The following is a 25,008-nucleotide window of genomic DNA, read 5'->3' as shown; positions in this document are numbered from 1 at the left end:
TAATTATGCCCATCACAAAGAGAAATGACAATTACGTGGCATGATAGAGGTGCTAACAGTCACCATAATGGCGATCATAAGACAATACGCAAATGCTTCAAGCCCACATGTGGTGCAGTGTGACCTTACACAGGGCTGGATGGTAAAATACTTTCACTTAAAGAAAGTGGGGCGCCTCCCATCCCCCGCTGGATTGCGTGGGTGAGGGAGCTTGAGAGCCACTCTCAAGTCCGAACAGTCAGAGGATTCTTGTGTTACTGTCTCCTAAACATCGCTCACTTCCGTCTTCCTCTTCTCTACGCCCCGCGATTCCAGCTTCAGACATCGCTCACTTCCGTCTTCCTCTTCTCTACGCCCCGCGATTCCAGCTTCAGACATCGCTCACTTCCGTCTTCCTCTTCTCTACGCCCCGCGATTCCAGCTTCAGACATCGCTCACTTCCGTCTTCCTCTTCTCTACGCCCCGCGATTCCAGCTTCAGCCAGCGTCACTCACAGTCTGGGGACATGGGACCCAGCCCAGTGGCCGCTGCTGGGTTCATGCCTCTCAGCCCTTCTCTCCAATCCTGCGTCTCAGCCTCACCAAGCTCCCCGCCCTGGTTAGATTTTTCTCCTCCTTGTGAAGGTTTTCAAAGTTAAATTATTGGTCCGTTCTAAATTAACCTGATACATTGGGTAAGTGTATGTAGGGAACTGAAATGATCGGATGTTAACATTTGTTTTCTTGGGTAGGGACTCAGCTATTTCCTTCTTTTCCTTCCTGTTCTGAGGCTATATCTATTGATACAGCCCCAGATATACTTTATCTCAGCATGTGGACTGAATTTCATTCTGAAAAATACAGAGCTTAGAGATCCTGGTCTCTTGGTCAGTTCAGTTCAGTTCAATCACTCAGTCGTGTCTGACTCTTTGTGACCCCATGGACTGCAGCACGCCAGGCTTCCCTGTCCATCACCAACTCCCAGAGCTTGCTCAAACTCATGTCCATCAAACTCATGGCATCAGTGATGCCACCCAACCATCTTATCCTCTGTTGTCTCCTTCTCCTCCTGCCTTCAATCTTTCCCAGCACCAGGGTCTTTTCCAATGACTCAGCTCTTCGCATCAGGTGGCCAAAGTATTGGCGTTTCAGCTTCAGCATCAGTCCTTCCAATATATATTCAGGACTGATTTCCTTTAGGATGGACTGGTTGGATCCCCTTGCAGTCCAAGGGACTCTTTAAGAGTCTTCTCCAGCACCAGAGTTCAAAAGCATCAATTCTTTGGTGCTCAGCTTTCTCTATAGTCCAACTCTCACCTCCATACATGACCACTGGAAAAACCATAGCCTTGACTAGATGGACCTTTGTTGGAAGAGTAATGTCTCTGCTTTTTAATATGCTGTCTAGGTTTCTCTAGCTTTCTCTAGCTTTTCTTGCAAGGAGCAAGCGTCTTTTAATTTCATGGGTGCAGTCACCATCTGCAGTGATTTTGGAGCCCCCAAAAATAAAGCCTCTCACTGTTCCCATTGTTCCACTGTTTCCCCATCTATTTGCCATGAAGTGATGGGACCGGATGCCTTGATCTTAGTTTTCTGAATGTTGAGTTTTAAGCCAAATTTTTCACTCTCCTCTTTCACTTTCATCAAGAATCTCTTTAGTTCTTCGCTTTCTGCTATAAGGGTGGTGTCATCTGCATATCTGAGGTTATTGATATTTCTCCTGGCAATCTTGATTCCAGCTTGTGCTTCATCCAGCCTGGCATTTTGAATGCATAGAAGTTAAATAAGCAGCGTGAAAATATACAGCCTTGACAGACTCCTTTTCTGATTTGGAACCAGTCTGTTGCTCCATGTCCAGGTCTCTTGGTAGCTGATGCCTTTAAAATGTTACCTAAATCTTTAGCCTCACTATTGATAGGTGTCCAGCCATATGCTAAATATCCTTCTGAGAGGTCTTCCTTTATTTAGGGTTATTTTAAAATGCATCATGCAAATCCCAACTGTACCGGTAGAGCCGAGTTTTGTGAATGTTGACTAGCCAGGGCTCACAGCTTTTCCAGCCGCCAGTCCACAGCTCTGACCTGAGGCGGTCTTGCTCTACCCTCAGCTAATTTGAGTTCATTATTTCCGTTCCTTCTCTCCTGTTGAAGGCTGACACACGTTCAGTGAGTTGTGAATGAGTCTGAATGCCAAGGCTGCTGTTGGCCGATCGCCAGGAGATACTTGGAGCCGACAAGTGAATAATCTGGTATCACTGTTTTCCCAGGACCTGCCGCATTTGATAAAGGGACCTGTCACTACCTATTTCTTCTTCCCACTCATCTTCCTTCGGCTCCGAGGCGCCCGCCTCTCAGGGATCTAAACGGTACTTGGTAATTAGAGGCCACACACCCAGTGGATCACTCTCCTTAGGATTATACTTCAAATAAAACAGACTCCAGGCAGAGAAGGATGCATCTCCTACTCTATTTTCTCATGAAGATACAGACACATACACCCCAATCCTAAAATTTTATCTGAAGAGAACTGTTTATCTTCATTGCTCTATAGACATATGGAATCCGGAAAGCTGCAGCTCATATTCACTATTCAGAGACAACATGAGTCAAACAGTTCCTGCTGAAACCTTAATCCCCTTGATGGGTTTCATAACAGAAGCCAGTACTTCCTAATTCACCAGATCAATGAAACGCTTACGTATTACAGATCTGTGACGATAAAATGCTTCCTTCCCCCATTCGACCACTTTCCTTGCCGTGATCAATTCCATGATGGAGAATATCCACAAATACACAGAAAGAATCATTGCAATTTTCTAAATACAAAACATAATTCTATATTCTTCACAGACCTTTACATTTCTAAAATTTTTCACATCATCAAGGTAATACAAAATTGTAAAATGTTTACAAAATAGAAAAGTTTACCTGTAATATTCCACCATCTTAATAAAATAATGATGCTTTTCACCTGTTTACATGATAATAATTGTAACAACAGACTTTTTTTTTTTGAGTACTTACTATATGGCTAGACATTTATGCTATGCATTTTATATGCATTATCACTGAGTTCACTCAGCCACCTTTTGTGATTGGAAGCATTAGTCTCATGTTAGAGAAAAATGTGACTTGAAGGGTTAAAATGACAAGGTCAGTAGTCCTGAAGGGTGGAGGGACTCAGAGCTTGCTTCCAGGCCCCCTCTCTCTCCTCAGCCCACCCTTGCTGTGGGGTGTCTCCCACCCTAGTTCTGATGGCTCCCAGAATCCCAGGTTCAAGATTTCTGTGTCTCATTTCTGTGTTTCCATAACATCGGTGTATTATCCCATTCGTTCCATTTAACATCATGCTCTAAACATTATTTTCATTTATATAAAACCTTTATGATTTAGATACTTAGTATCTGTATAATGTTTATAATATTTAAGAATATATTCCAATATCAATCAGCAAAGTTCAAACAATGTTAAACCGCAATTACTTTTGTACCAACCTAGTATATAGAAATATAATTTATTCAAGTTTGCTACACATTTTTGGCTCATAGAACCCTTTGCATCTTTTGAATGATTAAAGTGGATTTCAGGAAAACTGGTCCATGGTAAATACTATCAGATTATTTCCATGTGCGTTTCTGCACCCTGCCCTGTCAGGAGCAGCAGCCAAGAAGACTACTTAGGCCTCTTCTCACTCTGCCGACTGGGACACACTGGATTATCTGCACGTATCTGTCACAACTGATGACCCTTATGGATATGACAGGACTGGGATGAGCAGAAGTCGATTTTCTGACAGGTAATGAAGATCCGATAAGCAGTGGCATAAAATGGTCTATGTATGGTCTCTCTTAGGTTTGAAATGATATTCTAATAATTGGAATAGCTTTTGGAAGATATGTAGGCTACTTTACATGGAGCAGAGGATAGGTGTTCTCCGAAATGCTAAAGACATTATTTAATTGTCACAAAGTAGGAGTGGTCTACACAGGTATCTGGTCATGTTAATGATTACCACGAAGAATATTTGATATCAATTGTTTTTAAAAAATGATTAATTTGGGTAAATGTCCCTCAATTTCACTGTCTTATCTAATAATTTCATACATTTCCTGTGTCCACTTTATTTTTTTCTAGCGTTATGTGTTGCTGCATGAACACTCTTTAGTTATTTTTGATTAATTTTACCACTAATTTTCCCAGTGAGATGACTAGGAAGTTACGATCCTTGAATCTATTTTTTTAAATAGTGTTATTCTTTCCTTAAGCCTGACTTGAGTGATGTAATCCTCCCCTTTATATGCTGGAATGTGGGCTTAAAAAAGTCTCAGTTATAACTATAAATATTTCAGAGTTAATCAAGGCTTGCCATTCCTCTATGTGAAAACATCGCTCTTCCCATTCCATTAAAAAACATAAAACTTACTACCATCGTTTCTAATTTTTACCACTTTCAGGCCATTACAAGTATCTTCATGTTTGAGTTATTCCAGAACAACATACACCTGAGAATGGCCTCGCATCCAGTTCTTATCAATGATCCAAGATTTATTTATGAAGTACTTGGAGTATGTAATCTCATCAATTCTCCAGCTCTCCAGGCTTTACCTTTTGATGTACAGCAGCATTGTTGGGTCACAATTTCTTGGCAGTTTATGCAAAAGTTTTAAAAGGGTTAACACTCAGGTAGGAAGACCAGGAGGAATAAACTACGAGTGGCAGATGCTTCTTTCCTTTGCACTAGATTCGAGGAGGCTCCTCTAACCCTATGTTGCATGACAGCACTTGGATAGAGCTTGACTGTGAGAAGCTAAGGGCTCCCTAAACTAATGCGTTTTTCCCATGGAAATGTTTTTCTTTAACTATGTTAATGAAACTATCTATTTGCTTTGGAATCTACCTCTCCTCAAATCAGTTCTGCCTAAAACTAACCTTTCCTGAAACCTTGAGCTGATAATGGCTCAGCAAACTAGTATTCTTACTCACGGAAACGTTTTTCTTAAGCTGTGTTAGTGAAACTTGGTGTTTGCTTGACAACCTGCCTTTCTTCAAGGTCCAAGGCGACTGTTTCGTGGTGGGAGAAGCCCCCTGTGCCATTCCACCTCAAGGTGCACGCGGGGGAGAGGGCCCTGGTGCGACTCAGTCTTGAGGCGTTTCTTTGATCTGATGAGCAGCTTGCTCACAGATATATAACACCTTGCGACCCCGTGGACTATAGTCCGCTGGCTCCTCTGTCCATGGATTTCCCAGGCAAGAATCCTGGGGTGGGTTCCCTTTCCCCAGGGGGTCTTCCCAACCCAGGGTTCATTACCTGCTTCTCCTGCTTGGCAGGGGGATTCTTTAGTGCTAAGTCACCTGGGAAGCCCATTTTCATGGACAGAGAGGGTGGGCTAGGAGTAATGACTGAGTTTCATTTTCACTTTGCCGACCAGCGAGCTTATAGCAATTGTGACTCAAATTTGAAAATTCATAGGATCCTAAACCTACATATTTACATTATTATTTTCCTAATGATTTCATAAGGAACATACTTCAAACTGCATATGTTGGAATAATTTAATATGTAGGATTGAACCACCCTGAATTAATATTTTTTATAGATAATAAATGGTCTTGTATCAGCAATTTTCTTTCAAACTAATATATAAAACCATACTGCATATTTTACAATGGAACCTAATAAACATTTCCCTAATACTTGCTCATTTTAAATTAATTTCAATTGTGTTATAATTAATTTATAGATATTTAACCTCTTTCAAACTTATGTGGAATAAAATACAATATTAAAAAATAATTCATTTACAATTTATTACATCTTATAATATATTATGTATACATGTATCTTTAGTCAACATTTATCATGAAAACAGATTTAGTATAAAAATATGTAGCTGAGTGCCAATGGAGAAAAAAGAACTGTTTTTATCAAGAAGTTGCTGCATTTCTTTGTCTGGAAAGATTCAGAAAGTTACTTGGGTAGATCTTTTCTGACTCTTTCTTGAACACTTTTGGGCTTCCCTGGTGGCTCAGCTGGTAAAGAATCCGCCTGCAATGCAGGAGACCGTGGTTCAATTCCTGGGTCGGGAAGATCTCCTGGAGAAGGGATAGCTGACCCACTCCAGTATTCCTGGGCTTTCCTTGTGGCTCAGCTGGTAAAGAATCCGCCTGCAATGGGGGAGACCTGGGTGCAACTCCTGGGTCGGGAAGATCCCCTGGAGAAGGGAACGGCTGCCCACTCCAGTATTCTGGCCTGGAGAGTTCCATGGACTGTATACCCATGGGGTCGCAAACAGTCAGACATGACTGAGCGACTTTCACTTAGAAGAATAGGTACTGAGAGCCTGAACAAAGATGCTCATTTTGTCTGCAGAACTGGTTTTTGACAGAGCTGGTTGTTGGGGATAATGTGGGCAGATTTTCACAGAGAAGCCTCGCAGGAGGAAGGCAACTGGGACCCTGTCATTTCCGGATATACCATCCAGAAGAGGCTGTGGGGACACATTCCTACTCTTAGAACTTGCTGTGTCTGATACGCGAGCCCTGGACAACATACTCATGGGACTTCAGACCTCTGGCATTTGGGGATGAACCTGTTATGCACACATGATGATGCTAGCGACTGGGGACACAGGGTATGGCTCGTCCCAGTAACGGTCGTGAAAAATGGCTTTTGGGAACTAAAGGGAGAAAGCTTACCCTATAGGTCTTTCCATGCTCGACCTGACCCAACAATGTTTCACTTCTTACTATAGCTCATTAACATCAATAGCTTTCGTCATGAGAAGCCATTACTCTTCAAAACATTCTTGTCATTAAATTTTCCTGATAGAAAGTTCTGTCACATTGTATAACAAAATGAGCTTCTAGAAGTGTGGCAGGCAGACCTGTGAATATACTGGGATTCCTTAGGCCTTTGTTTTATACCTTTTATATTTTTATATTTTATATATTATATTTTTGTTATATAGATGGGGAAACAGTAGAAACAGTGTCAGACTTTATTTTTTTGGGCTCCAAAATCACTGCTGATGGTGATTGCAGCCATGAAATTAAAAGACGCTTACTCCTTGGAAGGAAGGTTATGGCCAACCTAGATAGCATATTTAAAAGCAGAGACATTACTTTGCCAACAAAAGTCCATCTAGTCAAGGCTATGGTTTTTCCAGTGGTCATGTATGGATGTGAGAGTTGGACGGTGAAGAAAGCTGAGCGCCGCAGAATTGATGCTTTTGAACTGTGGTGTTGGAGAAGACTCTTGAGAGTCCCTTGGACTGCAAGGAGATCCAATCAATCCATCCTAAAAGAGATCAATCCTGGGTGTTCATTGGAAGGTCTGATGTTGAAGCTGAAACTCCAATACTTTGGCCACCTCATGTGAAGGGTTGACTCATTGGAAAAGACCCTAATGCTGGGTAGGACTGGGGGCGGGAGGAGAAGGGGACGACAGAGGATGAGATGGTTGGATGGAATCACTGACTCGATGGACATGGGTTTGGGTGGACTCCGGGAGTTGGTGATGGACAGAGAGGCCTGGCGTGCTGCGGTTCATGGGGTCGCAAAGAGTCGGACACGACTGAGCGACTGAACTGAACTGAACTGAACTTGTTTTATACCTTTTTGTGTCTGTGCATATGTAAGTGATACTTTCTGAGACCTAGAAGCTAGTTGCTCATTGAAGTATTTTAAAGTGTTCTTATTTATTTATTCCTATTACAGACAAAAGCAGAAGCTTCACATGTGTATTATACTAAACTGTCACATCAATGAAGCATAAGCAGGACACTGAAAAAGAGATATGAACACCTGACAGGTCTCGTGTGGAGTGTTGAGGGCTTTGCCTCTGCTCCATAAGGCGTGCAGTGCACATGGCGTCATAAAACATAGTGAAACTGAAGCCGCTCAGTCGTGTCCGACTCTTGGCGACCCCATGGACTGCAGCCCACCAGGCTCCTCCGTCCATGGGATTTTCCAGGCAAGAGTACTGGAGTGGGTTGCCATTGCCTTCTCCATAAAACATAAGGGCAGCACTATGATGGGAGAAGGAGCGGCAGCCCGCCCCGGCGTTCCTGCCTGGAGAACGCCGTCCACGGGGAGCCCGGCGGGCCGCAGTCCACGGAGTCACGAAGAGTCGGACACGACTAAGGGACTCAGCAACAAGATGACAAAAATGCCAGTAATGTTTATGATATTAAAAATCCTGGACTGTGAATATTTCTCCTGACTAATTTGTCTTGAAAATTTGCTGGAAAAGAATATGATTTCTTTGTCTTAATTCTATCAGGTCTTTGAAATCCTGAAGCATCAGTGTACTAATATGCACACTTTCATAACTTTAAGAAATTGGGAGTCTTATGTAAATTTAACCAATTACCAAGAAACTTATTTTCCTTCCATTTCAACTTCTGGCTCCCATATATTTAGTTTAAAACCAAATGGTTAGTGACATGTTAAGATAAGGTGAATTCATGGCATATTCAGGGTACTTAGAACTTAAGTACTTATTGCTTCTGGAGAATTTCTGATTACCAACTCTCAGGAGTATTTCATATGCTAATGTGAATATTATCTGATGGATTTTTGATTAAGAACATTCATTCATTCAATTAACACATTAGATGCACGTTAATTTCCAGGCATGGTAACAGGTATTATGGAGGCAGAGATAACTACGTTAGTGAATCAATGAGCTTGCCAACCTCAGGGCCATGTCTATTTTGAAGAGGTGTCTTTTTTAAGGTTTTTGTGTCTTCACCCTATCCTTCATCTGAACCTCAATGACCTAGATATTATTTTATTATATATCATATCTATTATATTAGTTATTTAATGTAATGCCCTTTATTTGAGGCCTTTATGTAAGGGTATTTTCTATAAAGGGGATTTTACGTAATACTCTTTATTTGAGGCCTATCCTTCATGTGAATCTCGATAATCTAGATTTCGGTATTTTATTATATATTATATGTATAGAATGGAAAAGACTAGAGATCTCTTTAAGAAAACTGGAGATACCAAGGGATCATTTCCTGCAAAGATGGGCACAATAAAGGACAACAACAGCAAGGACCTAACAGAAGCAGAGGAGGTTAAGAAGAGGTGGCAGGAATCACAGAAGAACTGTAAAAAAAGGCCTTAATGGCCAAATAATGATGATGGTGTGGTCACTCACCTAGAGGCAGACATGCTGGAGTGTGAAGTCAAGTGGGCCTTAAGAAGCATTCCTATGAACAAAGCTAGTGGAGGTGATGGAATTCCAGCTGAGCTATTTCAAATCCTATAAGACGATGCTGTTAAAGTGTAGCACTCAATATGCCAGCAAATTTGAAAACATCAAAACTGGCCACAGGACTGGAAAAAGTTAGTTTTCATTCTAGTCCCAAAGAAAGGCAATGCCAAAGAATGTTCAAATTACCGTACAATTGCACTCATTTCACATGCTAGCCAGCTAATGCTCAAAATCCTTCAAGTTGGTCTTCAACAGTACATGAACCGAGAACTTTGAGATGTAAAAGCTGGATTTAGAAAAGGCAGAGGAACTGACATCTGCTGGATCACAGAGAGTAGTTCAGTTCACTTCAGTCGCTCAGTCGAGTCCAACTGTTTGTGACCCCATGGACTGCAGCACGCCAGGCCTCCCTGTCCATCACCAACTCCCAGAGTTTACTCAAACTCATCTCCTTTGAGTTGGTGATGCCATCCCACCATCTCATCCTCTGTCATCCCCTTCTCCTCCCGCCTTCAATCTTTCCCAGCATCAGGGTCTTTTCAAATGAGTCAGTTCTTTGCATCAGGTGACCAAAGTATTGGAGCTGCAGCTTCAGCATCAGTCCTTCCAATGAATATTCGGGACTGACTTCCTTTAGGATGGACTGGTTGGATCTCCTTGCAGTCCAAGGGACTCTCAAGAGTCTTCTCCAACACCACAATTCAAAAGCATCAATTCTTTGGTGCTCAGCTTCTTTATGGTCCAACTCTTACATCCATACATGACCACTGGAAAAACCATAGCTTTGACTAGACAGACTTTTGTTGGCAGAGTAATGTCTCTGCTTTTTAATATGCTGTCTAGGTTGGTCATAGCTTTTCTTCCAAGGAGCAAGCGCCTTTTAATTTCATGGCTGCAGTCACCATCTGCATTGATTTTGGAGCCCAAGAAAATAAAGTCTGTCACTGTTTCCACTGTTTCCCCATCTATTTGCCATGAAGTGATGGGACCGGATGCCATGATCTTAGTTTTCTGAATGTTGAGCTTTAAGTCAACTTTTTCACTCTCCTCTTGCACTTTCATCAAGAGGCTCCTTAGTTCTTCACTTTCTGCATAAGGGTGGTGTCATCTGCATATCTGAGGTTATTGATATTTCTCACGGCAATCTTGAGTCCATCCTGTGCTTCATCCAGCCCAGTGGTTCACATGATGTACTCTGCATATAAGTTAAATAAGCACAGTGACAATATACAGCCTTGACGTACTCCTTTCCCAATTTGTTTTTGCTTTGGCTCAGCCTCTCCATTCTTTCTGGAGCTGTTTCTCCACTGATCTCCAGTAGCATATTGGGCGCCTACCAACCTGGGGAGTTTGTCTTTCAGTGTCCTATCTTTTTGCCTTTTCATACTGTTCATGGGGTTCTCAAGGCAAAAATACTGAAGTGGTTGCCATTCCCTTCTCCAGTGGACCACATTTTTTCAGAACTCTCCATGATCACCCTTCTGTCTTGGGTGGTCCTACATGGCTTGGCTCATAATTTCATTGAGTCAGACAAGGCTGTGATCCAAGTGATTGGTTTGATTAGATTTGAAGACTGGCAGGGCTTAATTGTGACAGCTTCAGGGGACTGGGGAAAATAAAGACTTCACTCTGAAGGGCACACAGAATCTCACATGCACCAGGATCCATGGCAAAAGCAGGAATTTGCTAGGAGCCTAGGCCAGACCCATCTCTGGTCTTGCAGAGTCTCTTGGAGAGGCAGGGGGCGCTGCATGCTGATGACACAGATACTGGTGTCATACATACCAGGGAACATCCAACTGTGCCATTGCTGCTGGTGGTGGTTGCCATATTAGTGCCAAGAATAGCCTGTAGGCTCCAGTGCTGAGATGCCTAAAGCCAAACAGCAAACTGAGTCAGGACACAGTCGTACCCATCAACAGAAGGGTTGCCTAAAGACTAAAAAGCCCACAGTTCAGTTCAGTGGCTCAGTCGTGTCCAGTTCTTGATATTTCTCCCGGCAATCTTGATTCCAGCTTGTGCTTCACCTACTCCGGCGTTTCTCAGGATGTCCTCTGCACATAAGTTAAATAACCAGGGTGACAATATACAGCCTTGACGTACTCCTTTCCCGATTTGGAACCAGTCTGTTGTTCCATGTCCAGTTCTAACTGTTGCTTCTTGACCTGCATACAGGTTTCTCAGGAGGCAGGTCAGGTGGTCTGGTACTCCCACCTCTTTAAGGGTTTTCCACAGTTTGTTGTGATCCACACAGTCAGAGGCTTTAGTGTAGTCAATGAAGCAGAAGATGTCTTTCTGGAATTCCCTTGCTTTCTCTATGATCCAATGAATGTGGGCAATTTGATCTCTGATTCCTCTGCCTTTTCTAAAACCAGCTTGAGCATCTGGAAGTTCTGGATTCACAGACTGCTGAAGGCTAGCTTGAAGGATTTTGAGCATAATCTTGCTAGCATATGAAATGAGTTCAACTGTATGGTAGTTTGACCATTCTTTGGCATTCCCCTTCTTTGGGATTGGAATGAAAACTGACTTTCTCCAGTCATGGGCCACTGCTAAGTTTTCTAAACTTGTTGACAAATTGAGTGCAGCACTTTAACAGTAACATGTTTTAGGATTTGAACTAGCTCAGCTGGAATTCCATCACCTCCACTAGCTTTGTTTGTAGTGATGCTTACTAAGGCCCACTTGACTTCACATTTCAGGATGTCTGGCTCTAGGTTAGTGACCACACCATCATGATTATCTGGTTCATTAAGATCTTTTTTGTATAGTTCTGTGTATTCTTGCCACTTCTTCTTAATCTCTTCTGCTTCTGTTTGGTCTATACCATTTCTGTCCTTTATCATGCCCATCCTTGCATGAAATGTTGATATCTCCAATTTTCTTGAAGAGATCTCTAATATTTCCCATTCTATTGTTTTCCTCTATTTCTTTGCATTGTTCATGTACGAAGGCCTTCTTGGCTCTCTGCGAATCTCTGGAACTCTGCATTCAGTTGGGGAATATCTTTACTTTTCTCCCTTGCCTTTCACTCTTCTTTCCTCAGCTATTTGTAAAGCCTCCTCAGACAATGACTCTGCCTTCTTGTATTTCTTTTTCTTTGGGATGGTTTTCAACGTTGCCTCTTGTGCAGTGTTATGACCCTTGGTCCATCGATCTCAGGCACTCCGTCTGTCAGACCCAACCCTAACCCTACTTGTCACCACCACTGCATATTCACAGTAGTAGTGGTGGTCACTCAGCCATGTCTGACTCTTTGCGACTCCGTGGACCTTAGCCCACCAGGCTCTCTATCCATGGACTTCTCCAGGCAAGAAAACTGGGGTGGGTTGCCATTCCCTTCTCCAGGGATCTTCCCAACCCGGGGATTGAACCAGGGTCTCCTGCATTGCAGGCAGATTCTTTACTGTCTGAGCTACAAGGTCATATCTGAATGGCCTAGAGTTTTCCCCTACTTTCTTCAGTTTAAGCCTGAATTTGGCAATAAGGAGTTCAGGATCTGAGAGCCACAGTCAGCTCCAAGCCTTGTTTTTGCTGACAATATAGAGCTTCTCCATCTTTGGCAGCAAAGAACATATCAATCTGGTTTCACTACTGAGCATCTGGTGATGTCCATGTGTAGAGTCATCTCCTGTTTTGTTGAAAGAGGGTGTTTGCTATGACCACTGTGTTCTCTTGGCGAAACTCTGTTAGCCTTTGCCCTCCTTCATTTTGTACTCCAAGGCCACACTTGCCTGTTTTTCCAGTTATCTCTTGACTTCCTACTTTCGCATTCCAGTCCTCTACAATGAAAAGGACACCCTTTTTTGGTGCCAGCTTTAGAATGTCTTGTAGGTCTTCATAGAACCAGTCAACTTCAGCTTCTTCAGCATTAGTAGTTGGGCATAGACTTGGATTACTGTGATACTGAATGGTTTGCCTTGGAAAGGAACTGAGATCATTCTGTTGTTTCTGAGGCTGCACCCAAGTAGCACATTTCAGACTCTTGTTGACTATGAGGGCTACTCCATTTCTTCCAGGGGAATCTTGCCCACGGTGGTAGATATAATGGTCATCTGAATTAAATTCGCTCTTTCCGGTCCATTTTAGTTCCAATGATTCCTAAGATGTAGATGTTCACTCTTGCCATCTGCTTGACCCCATCCAATTTATTTTGATTCGTGGACCTAACATTCCAGGTTGCTATGCAATATTGTTTACAGCACTGGACTTTCCTCTCACCACCACACATATCCACAACTGAGTGTATCTCTGCTTTGTCGCAGCTGCTTCATCCTTTCTGGTGGCATTAGTAACTGCCCTCTGCTCTTCCTCAATAGCATAATTAACACCGCCTGATATGGGGGTTCATATTCTGGTGTCGCATCTTTTTGCCTTTTCATACTGTTCATGGGGCTCTCACAGCAAGAACACTGGAGTGGTTCACCATTCCCTCCTCTGGTGGACCACGTTTTGTCAGAACTCTCCACTATGATCTGTCTGTCTTGGATGGCCCTACATGGCATGGTTCATAGCTTCATTGAGTACACAAGCCCCTTTGCCGTGACAAGGCTGTGATCCGTGAAGAGGAAATCAACTATATCTCAATTTAAAAAACAAATAAAATGGGTACATAATATTACTCACTCTGATAGCATTGTGTGTGTGTGTGTGAGATAATGTGCAAAAACTCGTACTGAGGCATCTAGCACATAGAAACTATTCAATAAATCTTAACTTGATTTGCTATTATGATGCTATTCACATAATATGTTTCCCCCCACTGCCTCAATACACCCATGCAAACATGTTTTCTACTGTAGCCGACACATTGACTTGAAAGGATGACATACCTTATTTAAAATTTCACATCTGATTTTCTGGTTTGTTTCATGCATTCTACAATATTTTAATATTTTGTGAAATTAGCAAATAATTCTGTTGGATTACATCTATTAAAAATCTATTAAAAATAATTGTAAATATTATAAAACAATATTTTGCATTTTAGTATTTTGGATGCTGCTGCTGCTGCTAAGTCACTTCAGTCATGTCCGACTCTGTGCGACCCCATAGACGGTAGCCCACCAGGCTCCCCTGTCCCTGAGATTCTCCAGGCAAGAACACTGGAGTGGGTTGCCATTTCCTTCTCCAATGCATGAAAGTGAAAAGTGAAAGTGAAGTCGCTCAGTCATGTCCGACCCTTAGCGACCCCATGGACTGCAGCCTACCAGGCTCCTCCGTCCATGGGAGTTTCCCGGCAAGAGTACTGGAGTGGGTTGCCATTTCCTTCTCTGAGTATTTTTGATAGATATCTACTATTTAAGATGCAATGGTATCTCCTCTTTATGATACTCTTACTTTTGACAAATTAAATTTAAAAAAATTTCTTCAATTATTTTGACTCACCAAATTTGGGGACCGCTTCTTCTCTGTTTCTATTGCTAAAGCTCCTGATATGATAAACTGGGGATGAAAAGAGGCACATAGAAGTATGTTTTCATTATCACCCAAGGAATTCTTCTCACAACTTCAATAACAACCCTTTTTTTGAAAAATTAATAAGTTTAATGAAAAGTCCGTAAAATATAACATATCAACTTCATTAATTGCTAAATTTAGAATCCGTAACAAATTTATTACATATGAAAATAGTTTATAAGTTAGGTTTTTATTTTCACCTAGTGAGGCTGTCCTCATTTCAAACACCAGGTATAAGCTCAGGGAATTCCAGAGAAACTGTACTTCTAACCAAGTGGCTACAAATATCTTGTTCACTTGCTAAGTCATGTCCAACTCTTTGTGATCCCATGGACTATAGTCTGCCAGGCTCCTCTGTCCATGGGATTCTCCAGGCAAGAATACTGGAGTGAGTTACTATTTCCTTCTCAAGGGATCTTCCCAGACCAGGGATCGAACCTGAGTCTCCTGCATTGGCAAGCTCTTTACCACTGAGCCACCAGGGGAGCCCTCAACAAATATGTAAGTTCCCACTATCCATCTCAGATTTGATGATTTCATTCATAGAACTCAGGAAAGTAGTATGCTTATGATGATAGTTTTATCACAGAGGATACAAATCCAGACCGGCCAAATGAAGAGGCGCATCCCATGACCTCTGGGGTGGTCCTATGCGCAACACTTCCGTGTCCTCAGTATGCAACACCCTTGTGGCACATCAATGTGTATCACCAACCAGGAAACTCACCTGTTCAGAGTTGCATGATGGGGTTTCATTATATACACAAGGTTTGTCTTTCTGGCATGGCCAGTCCCCCAAAACTCAGGTATCATATGAGAGGCCCACCATGAATAACAAAGATATTCTGATCACTTGGGGAATTCCAAGGAATTTAGAGGCTACCTCCAGAAACCAGGGAGTCAAGTTCTTTATTATACATCAGAAAGCTACATATGTCTTACTCACTGAAATAAGTTAGGGCTTTCTTCTTTGTATCACAATTATCTTTCTGGGTTCCCCGAAAGAGTAATCCAACTTTTAATACTTTTTTGAAGTTCTCTCTCTTGAGCAATTTGAACTAATTTCTTTTCTTCTTTGAAGTTTCTTCAAAGGGTAACAGAAGTTTGAGAGGAATTTGCATGAAATACCAAAATTCCTATTGTAGTTCTATAACTGCCCCTGGAAAAATTATCTAGTATTAATAACAAATCCCAAGGTTTTCTTTTATAGAGATGGAGAAAACCATTACTGGATTTATGTTACACTGGTGTTTTGGATGGAATAATGGGATATTTTTAACATGACTCTGTGGCATGGAGAGTAAATAAAATTGTATTAGTTTCATTTAATAACTTCGTATTGAATCTACCAGCTTTATCACTAGAAAATACAGAGTTATAATTTAGTGAGTCTTTTCAATGAATATTCAATATGCTACTGAAAACAATTTATGAACAGAAAATAGTGTTTAAAAACATCTAATCTGCAGTTCAGTTTTTGAAAAGTAAGAATCACACATTGACTTGCAAAGGAACCTATCCTGAATATTTTATTATTTTCTGAAATTAGTTAAAGAGACTTGTTTTTGGTGCATCAAAGTAGATAGCCACCGGGAATTTGCTGTCTGGCTCAGGAAACTCAAACAGGGGCTCTGTATCAACCTAGAGGGGTGGGATGGGGAGGGAAATGGGAGGGAGGTTCAAAAGGGAGGGGATATATGTATACCTGTGGCTGATTCATGTTGAGGTTTGACAGAAAACAGCAAAATTCTGTAAAGCAATTATCCTTCAATAAAGAACTGATGTCTTTTTCATTGGTAAAAACTGCACGTATGATATTAAAAAAAAAAAGAGTGTCCACAGCGCAGGAGCCTTCCTCAGATACACGGGGCCTCTACATATTCAGGTTTTCATGTCATATTAAAGTGTGAAGAAAACAGAAAGGTGTGATATGATAGAGGGTACCATGCAGGTGAATTTTAAGAGGTTTTTCAAAAAGGTCTCTCAGAGAAGGTGACGTTTAAGCTGAGATCTGCATGATAAGCATTAAGACTTAGCGAGTGAGCCCTCTGGGAGAGGAAATTGCCGCTGCAAAGGATCTAATTAGACTGGCTGAAAGCAGCACTGGATGAAGAGTGTCCACAATTAGTCAACAGAAGATGCTTACTCTCTCGTCAGGACACTGCAACAGCACATTTCTTTGATGAGCAGAAACTGTTACAACTTGACTGCGAAGTTCTGTTTCACCTGCTGTATTCACCAGGTGCTGCACCTTCGAATGCCTATTTATTTTGGTCTTTACAAAATCCTCTTCATGGGAAAAAACGCAGTTCTCTGGAAGACTGCAAAAGGCACCTGGAACAATTCTTTTCTCAAAAAGATAAAAAAGTTTTGGGAAGATGGAATCATGAAGTTGCTTTAAAAATGGCAGAAGGTAGCGGAAGAAGACAGTGAAGACGTTGCTCAACCAAGTTCTTGGTGAAAGTGAAAAATGTGTCTTTTATTTTAACTTAAATGGCACCCCACTCTGGTACTCTTGCCTGGGAAATCCCATGGACGGAGGAGCCTGGTAGGCTGCAGTCCACGGGGTCGCGAAGAGTCAGACACGACTGAGCGACTTCACTTTCACTTTTCCCTTTCATGCACTGGAGAAGAAAATGGCAACCCACTCCAGTGTTCTTGCCTGGAGAATCCCAGGGACAGGGGAGCCTGGTGGGCTGCCATCTATGGGGTTGCACAGAGTCGGAGACGACTGAAGTGACTTAGCAGCAGCAGAAACATGAAGGAACTTTTTGGCCAGCCCAGTACCTCCTCTCCTACAGAGCTGGCCTCTCTACCGGCCCGCTCTCAGCCCATCCTCTCATACGGAGCTGGCCTCCTCTCTACCGGCGCTCTCTCAGCTCGGTCTGCCCTGGCCACAGTGGCCTCCCTGGTGTCCAGCGAGCCCTACAGGGAGGCTGCCATTCCAGGCCCTGCTGCCCTTGCACGCTCTGCCCCCGGATATCCCTGGGGCTCACCGGGTCCACTCCTCCAGGTGTTTGCTCAAATGTCTCTTTCCAACGAAGCTTGAATGTGCTGTAAAAAACTGCAACCCACACTCACCTCAATCCTCCTCACCTTCCCCTACATTTTATCCCCACCCCCCCAATCCTTTTGACCTAAGACAGGGATCAAGGTTGTACAACAACCGAGGCACTTAGACCAGAGGCTGGCCCACATTAGGTATTTGGTAGATACTCGCCAAGCCAATGAGCTGACAGTATTTGTTTTGAGATAAGCAGATATTATTGAGAAATTTAGGGGAAGGTCAAGAAGATAGAATATTTTACTCTGCTGTAAGACAATCTGCCAGTAATGCAGAATCCAAGGGGCTGGAGGAAGGCGGCAGCCGTCAGAGCCCTTGGAATCTGTCTGCAGCTCATCTCGGGATTAAGCAGGAGAGTTGTCAGTGTATGTACAGGTAAATGAAGATGTCAGGGACTTATTCACAGACCAGGTCAGAAGGATGCTGGCTGCGGGCCCTCAGGCTCTGAGAGAAGACTTGAGCCTCTGTAGGCCCTCTGCCTCCTCCTCTTGCCTGTTGGATGTTGCAAGCGCTATTCGCGGTTCCAGTTCTTTTCTCTGATACATTTCTACCATCTCCATGCCCTTCAGCCGGTTAATGGGACAATGCTTTCCTTCTAGCAGCAGTTCTGACTTTCAGCCCTATGAGGTGGGGGGACCCACTCAAAACCAGACCTGCTGAATCTTAAGATTCCAGCCCCAGTGATCTTAGACACTTTCCTGAGGTGTGATGTATCATCTTACAGCCCTGGTTTCTGATCTGACTCAGTTCAGTTCAGTTCAGTCGCTCAGTCGTGTCCGACTCTTTGTGACCCCATGAATTGCAGCACGCCAGGCCTCTCTGTCCATCACCAACTCCCGGAGTCTACCCAAACCCATGTTCATCCAGTCGGTGATGCCATCCAACCATCTCATCCTCTGTCGTCCCCTTCTCCTCCCGCCCCCAATCCTACCCAGCATTAGGGTCTTTTCCAATGAGTCAACCCTTCGCATGAGGTAGCCAAGTATTGGAGTTTCAGCTTCAACATCAGACCTTCCAATGAACACCCAGGATTGATCTCTTTTAGGATGGATTGATTGGATCTCCTTGCAGTCCAAGGGACTCTCAAGAGTCTTCTCCAACACCACAGTTCAAAAGCATCAATTCTGCGGCGCTCAGCTTTCTTCACCATCCAACTCTCACATCCATACATGACCACTGGAAAAACCATAGCCTTGACTAGACGGGCTTCTGTTGGCAAAGTAATGTCTCTGCTTTTAAATATGCTATCTAGGTTGGCCATAACCTTCCTTCCAAGGAGTAAGTGTCTTTTAATTTCATGGCTGCAGTCACCATCAGCAGTGATTCTGGAGCCCAAAAAAGTAAAGTCTGACACTGTTTCCACTGTTTCCCCATCTATTTCCTATGGAGTGATGGGACCAGATGCCATGATCTTAGTTTTCTGAACGTTGAGCTTGAAGCCAACTTTTTCACTCTCCTCCTTCACCTTCATCAAGAGGCTCTTTAGTTCTTCTTCACTTTCTGCCATAAGGGTGGTGTCTTCCACATATCTGAGGACTCAAGGCTCCAGTAATTAGGGGGTGTGATGAAGAAAGACACAGCATGCTAGGTTCTGTTGGGACAAAGGAGTAGAAAGTGGCCTAGAAATTCATCTTCCCCAAAATAAATGTACAAGGAGTATGTCAAGAACACAGAGCTGTGAGGCGATCAGTGTCCTCAAAGCCCTGTGATCCAGCTTACCTCTTGACTATAACCCCTGACCTCATCATTTCCTCTAGGACCTACAGTCTCAGATTTACTTCAAACTCTTTATAAACATATATAGATAGACAGACAAGAGAAATTCACAGAGGTATGATTGCTGCAACTCATTCCATCAATCCTCTTCCCTTGGGTAGTTGAGACAGAGTAGTCACTGTCTCTTTTTTAAAATAGTTGGAACTTGCAACATCACCATCATTTATCCACTCAAGTAGCATTTAGTCCTTACCCCCAACATTCTGGTTTCTTTTTTCAACACAAGGTGGTGTGGTGGCATCTTATCCAAAACATCACATAGGCATTAGAGAGAATGAATGAAATCTATTTCTAGAAGAAAATGTAAAACCAAAAAAATAATGATTTTCTCGTAGAAGCCACTTTAAAGTCACTGAGAAATTTATTCTTGCTTTCTTTAATTTTTCACAATTAAATAATTCCCTGAAATAACAACTAAAAATCAACTTATTAACATGCTCTCTTGGACAATGGTAAAAAGTTTTGATTGTCCTGTTAGATTTTATCCACTTTTCACCAACCTTAAAGACACTTTAAGAGTCCTTAGGATTCTTAGATGCAGAAAACCGAATTTAATCTGACTGGCTTAAGCAAGATAGGGTATTAGGTACCAGTGAGCTCGAAGGATCATTGGGAGGATAAAACTAGCAGAACAGGGCCCAGAGCCAAAGCACCAACCTAGACTGAGGAGACTAATATCCTTGTTAAATACCTCTGCAGGACTCTGCTGCAGAGGTCAAATCTTCCCTGCTCCCTGGGCCATCATCTGTGCAAGCAGAACGGATGCCCAGTGTAGAGCAGCTTTTGTTTTTCTCTTCCAAATTGGATTCCAGGGCATGAGAATGTGATTGGAAGAACCTAAATCAAATGCCTTCACTCTGACTACAGGGGAGGCAGCAGAATTTATTCTTTTTTTTTTTTTTCAGCTTTCGGAAAGATAGCTTTCACAACTTAGCAACCAATAAAAAAGAAAAGATATTCAAAAGAGGCGGCAGCTACGAATGACTGACCTTTGATGGGCACCTTTGGGGGTATGTGGTCCACTCACCGCAGGTTCATGCTCCACATCTGGAGGAACGATCCCCTGACCCCACCTGATTGGAGGGGGCGGCGGAATCTGCCTCCAGTTGGACCCATCAGTGCCTCTTTCCCAGGAATTGTATACTTAGAACAAAGATAGTTGGTTCTAAACATAAAATTTAATCTGGGATTGTCTCTTGATAAGAATATATAAACTCTTAAAGAGCACTGACATGTTCTACTGTATGGGCTGAAAGGGTGTCCAGGAGAATCAGCAATGAGGACAAAGAACAAGAAAACTGATGACTTTCAGCTTCCTAATCCAACCCTTTCCTGAAACTTGAGAGGCCTTTTTGCTCCTGGGTGCTGGGTGCTGGGTGACATATACATATCCTTAAAATACAGTTTCCTCTTTTTTGCTTAAGCTAACGAGTGTTTTCTCTCACTTGCAATCAAAGTAATTTTTTATCTGTGCTTTGTCTTTTCTATGACTGTTATCCTATGACTTTGAGAATTCACTTTTTGGTTATCCAAAATCTGATGGATCTTCATTCTCTCCCTGGTTTAGATTTTTTTCTCAATCTTTTGTCAATAGCCAACTCTGATATCTAAGTTCTTGATTTCAAAATCTTTACTTACATTAATTTCTCTTCCAATTTACATCACCCATCAATTCTCAAGGATAAATTATCAAATGGATGTACCAAAGACATATGAAACAGAGAAAATGGAATATATTATTGTGGAACAACTGGTACACGTTTGAGCTCAAATCTTGCTTATATCAATTACTAGTGTGTGCTCAGTGGCTCAGTTTTGCGATCCCATGGACTGTAGCCTGCCAGGCTCTTCTGTCCATAAAGTTTTCCAGGTAAGAACACTGGAGTGGGTTGCCATTTGAGTAGTAGCGGGATCCCCTATTCAAAGAGATTGTCTCAACCCAGGGATTGAACTCGCATCTCCTGTATTGGCGGGCGGATTCTTTACCACTGAGCCACTCGGGAAGCCCTTATGTCCATTACTAATTGACCCAAATCCTACTCAAATATTTCCGAGAATTAGTTTTCTGATCCCACAGAGTCGGTTTGAGAGGCAAATAATAGGAACTGGCACGAACTTGAAAATCAAATGAATTCATAGTTGGCTGTTGTTTCCTGTTTCCCTTCAACCTTTGTCTGGTTCCTGGAGTATGCGAGCCCACTCACCTGTTATAGTTTTGGACACTTTTTTTGATATCTGTTCTCTATTTTGTTAGAAACAAGTGTATTGATTTCATGTGACTATTTTAAATTATTCCCCTGAATTTAGTATCTGCCATCATGAGTTTACTCCCAGGTCACCACAGCAGCAATCCTAGTGTGCTCCCACAGTAATTCAACTGACAAAAAGTTGTCTGTAGACCATGCCTCCAATACCACGTGGCTGCTGCCATGTTTATGACTCCTTGAGGCCGGGAGACTGAGGTCCCCCTGCCTGCGTCTGCCCTACGACTCCAACAACGTGCTTCATTGCAACAGCGCCGCTCCATGACCCCCAATTGTCCGATGGTCCAAACTGGATACACCCCCCAATTACAACTCACTGAAGAACAGGAAAATACAAAACAATAACCTAATGACCACAGGGGAGAAACCTAAAGCCTTAAATCCAGTCTCTGGCCTGTGACCACAGTGACATTTCTAAACTGGGGCTCAACTGTGGAAATCACTCACTTAAAATCAGTGGCTCCTGGTTCCCTCAGGCCCGGGGGCTCTTTCTGCTGTGTGGCTCGGTAGAGCAGGGTATGGTTTGACCTCCACTCTCTTCTCCCTACATGGCACCCTGTCCGTTCCTGACCATGGACATTTTCACTACCGAGTGTTATTACACTCACATGTTTAAGCAGCTTCTTATAAACATCTTCGCTGCCATGAAGCTTCACACAGTTGCACTGTCTGGCTCTAGTAACGTATTTGTAAATTGCTGGAATTTGATAATTGCTTGGTAAATCAGTCTGACAAATAAAATTCTGTTAATCTGTTACCACATTATGTATCTATGTAAGTAGGTAGATTTGTTTACACAGTCATGTAACCTATGTTTGGGAAGGTCACCGTACAGTGTAGTTTTTCTGGCATTTATTGAATTAAGTTTGGGCGTCCCGGGAGGTTACCACAAAGACAAATACAGCCATTCTCTGGAGCAAGTGAATTCAAGAAAAAAAGAACAGGCTGACTGGGACATATGGCATGTACTGAGAGCCTCGGGCAGAGAAAACAAACTTTGGTTTTTATATCTAGTGTCAAACTGAACTTCTATGGGCAGGTCAGCTGATTTGCAATAAGTAATTCCCAGAAGAACCACTTTTCAATTCTCTGTGGCCCATTTATATGGAGAGTGGGAAGCTGCTATATAACATAGGAAGCCCAGCCTGGTGCTCTGTGACCATCTACAGGGGTGGGTGCGGGTGGGGTGGGGGGAGGCTCACAGGGAGGGGATATATATGTGTATATACACACACATTTATAGCTGATTCTGTTTTCAGCAGAAACAAACACAACATTGTAAAGCAATTATCCTCCAATTAAAAAAAACAAAAAAAATCCTCCCAAACAATGCTTATGAACTCAGCTAAGAAAGAGAGCACACAGTCAGAGAAACTCTTAACTCGCTGTGTTTGGAAACCAACCACTCTTATCATCATGAATATGAGTTTCTGTTCATGTATTTTTGATTGCAAAATGGAACACCTATCTCCTAAAACCACAAAAAACATGGGAGTGTGGTGGAAAGGTGCAAAACAAGAGTCACTATTGCCACTCCTTGCCCCATGACCCTGGGATCCCCAAGTCACTAGACTCTCTATTCTGTAAATTAGCCAACTTGCCTGTATCTTTGAGGATGCTGTGTGTGTAAAACGGTTGAGTTACTGAAAACACGCTTTGAAGAGGGGATCTTGAAAGGAATAAACAAAAAGCAGCCAAATGAATACTTGGGTTCTTCCCAACTGTAGATGGTTTGGGAAGCACTCTGGCTGCGGGGTCATTGGGAACATCCTGGCACGCCCCACCCCTGACCCTCACTCCCCTCACCCCTGACCCCCCCACTCCCTCCACCCCGACCCCCCGCTCCCCCCACCCCCGACCCCCCCGCTCCCCTCACCCCGACCCCCCGCTCCCCCCACCCTCCCCACCCCCGACCCCCGCTCCCCTCACCCCGACCCCCCGCTCCCCCCACCCCTCCCCACCCCCGACCCCCCGCTCCCCCCACCCCCGACCCCCCGCTCCCCCCACCCCGACCCCCCGCTCCCCCCACCCTCCCCACCCCCGACCGCCCGCTCCCCTCACCCCGACACCCCGCTCCCCCCACCCCCGACCCCCGCTCCCCCCTCACCTCGACCCCCCGCTCCCCCCACCCCGGCCCCCCGTTCCCCCCACCCCCGACCCCCCGCTCCCCCCACCCTCCCCACCCCCGACCCCCCGCTCCCCCCACCCTCCCCACCCCCGACCCCCCGCTCCCCCCACCCTCCCCACCCCCGACACCCCGCTCCCCCCACCCCCGACCCCCGCTCCCCCCTCACCTCGACCCCCCGCTCCCCCCACCCCGGCCCCCCGTTCCCCCCACCCCCGACCCCCCGCTCCCCCCACCCTCCCCACCCCCGACCCCCCGCTCCCCCCACCCTCCCCACCCCCGACCCCCCGCTCCCCCCACCCCCGACCCCCACCCCCAGCCGTTTAAGTTTATTTCCAGCACCAGCCACCCACCAACCAAGGTTTCCGAAACTCACGCGCAGGCCCACAGCGGCGCGACGCTGCAGGCTGTGCCCGCCGGGCCTCGCCGCCGGGTACCTGGGGGGCGCAGCGTCCCCATCCCCCTCCCGGCCCAGCTCTGCGGTTGCGGCCCCGCCCGGCTGCGGGGGGCGCTGCGCGAGGGGACCCCCGCGGACTCCAGCGGGCCCCGGGCTCCAGGCCGAGGCTGGGGGGCGGGCGGGCAGCCTCACGGACCTGGGCACGCGCGGAGGGCACGGGTCGCGTGCTCACCCCTTCGCTAACGGCCCGGTGCCCGCGAGCCCGCAACTGAGGTGGCGTCCCGGGAAGGCCTGTTTGTAGATGGCGCGTTTGACACGATTCAAATACGGTCCGCGGACGGCCTTCCGCCCTCAGTCCGGTCTTTTGTGGAGCGGAGATGATAGCAGTGCCGAAACCGCAGAGGCCCATGCGACAGAGCTTCGGAGAGGGAAGCTTTACATATTCCACCGCTATTGTCCAGTCAGGTATACACACGCGCACACACACACACACACACACACGCGCGCGCGCACACACGCGCACACACACGCGCACACGCACACGCACACATATATGTAGATGAGGGCAGTCAGGAAAGTCATTCCTCCAGAGGACTTTTGACCCAAGAAAGGCCCAGAGAGGCGAGGAGAGAAGCTTGCCAGCGCGCGGGAAGAGACGAGGCCGGCGCGAGGCGGGCAGCAGGCGGCGTCTGCGGGCGCTCCGAGGGCGGCGCGAGGCC

At 44.4% G+C, this 25,008-nt stretch overlaps 1 protein-coding gene across 3 annotated transcripts in view; it reads right to left on the bottom strand.

Moving 5' to 3' along the window:
• LOC145527144 (uncharacterized) overlaps window positions 1-24,530 on the bottom strand; it is a 40,552-nt gene extending 16,022 nt beyond the window's left edge. The window contains exons 1-5 of one of the 3 annotated variants that reach the window (XR_014069533.1): window positions 24,269-24,530; window positions 23,369-23,436; window positions 19,697-19,794; window positions 14,592-14,648; window positions 12,131-13,779 (exon numbers count right to left, since the gene is read on the bottom strand). Coding sequence is in view for 1 of the 3 variants with exons in the window: in XM_081544652.1 (XP_081400778.1) it covers window positions 14,592-14,648; window positions 23,369-23,436; window positions 24,269-24,351 (208 nt within the window). In the remaining 2 variants the exon portion in view is untranslated. Of the gene's footprint in view, window positions 1-12,130; window positions 13,780-14,591; window positions 14,649-15,557; window positions 15,823-19,696; window positions 19,795-23,368; window positions 23,437-24,268 lie in introns of those variants that run through there. The other 2 variants (XR_014069532.1, XM_081544652.1) reach the window with 2 other exon arrangements.
• Window positions 24,531-25,008: the final 478 nt, after the last annotated feature.

Source organism: Giraffa tippelskirchi, chromosome 11 (assembly GCF_054371585.1).
Source record: "Giraffa tippelskirchi isolate mGirTip1 chromosome 11, T2T-mGirTip1v1.2.pri, whole genome shotgun sequence".
Classification (NCBI taxonomy): domain Eukaryota; kingdom Metazoa; phylum Chordata; class Mammalia; order Artiodactyla; family Giraffidae; genus Giraffa; species Giraffa tippelskirchi.
This window is presented reverse-complemented; position numbering and strand designations above follow the sequence as displayed.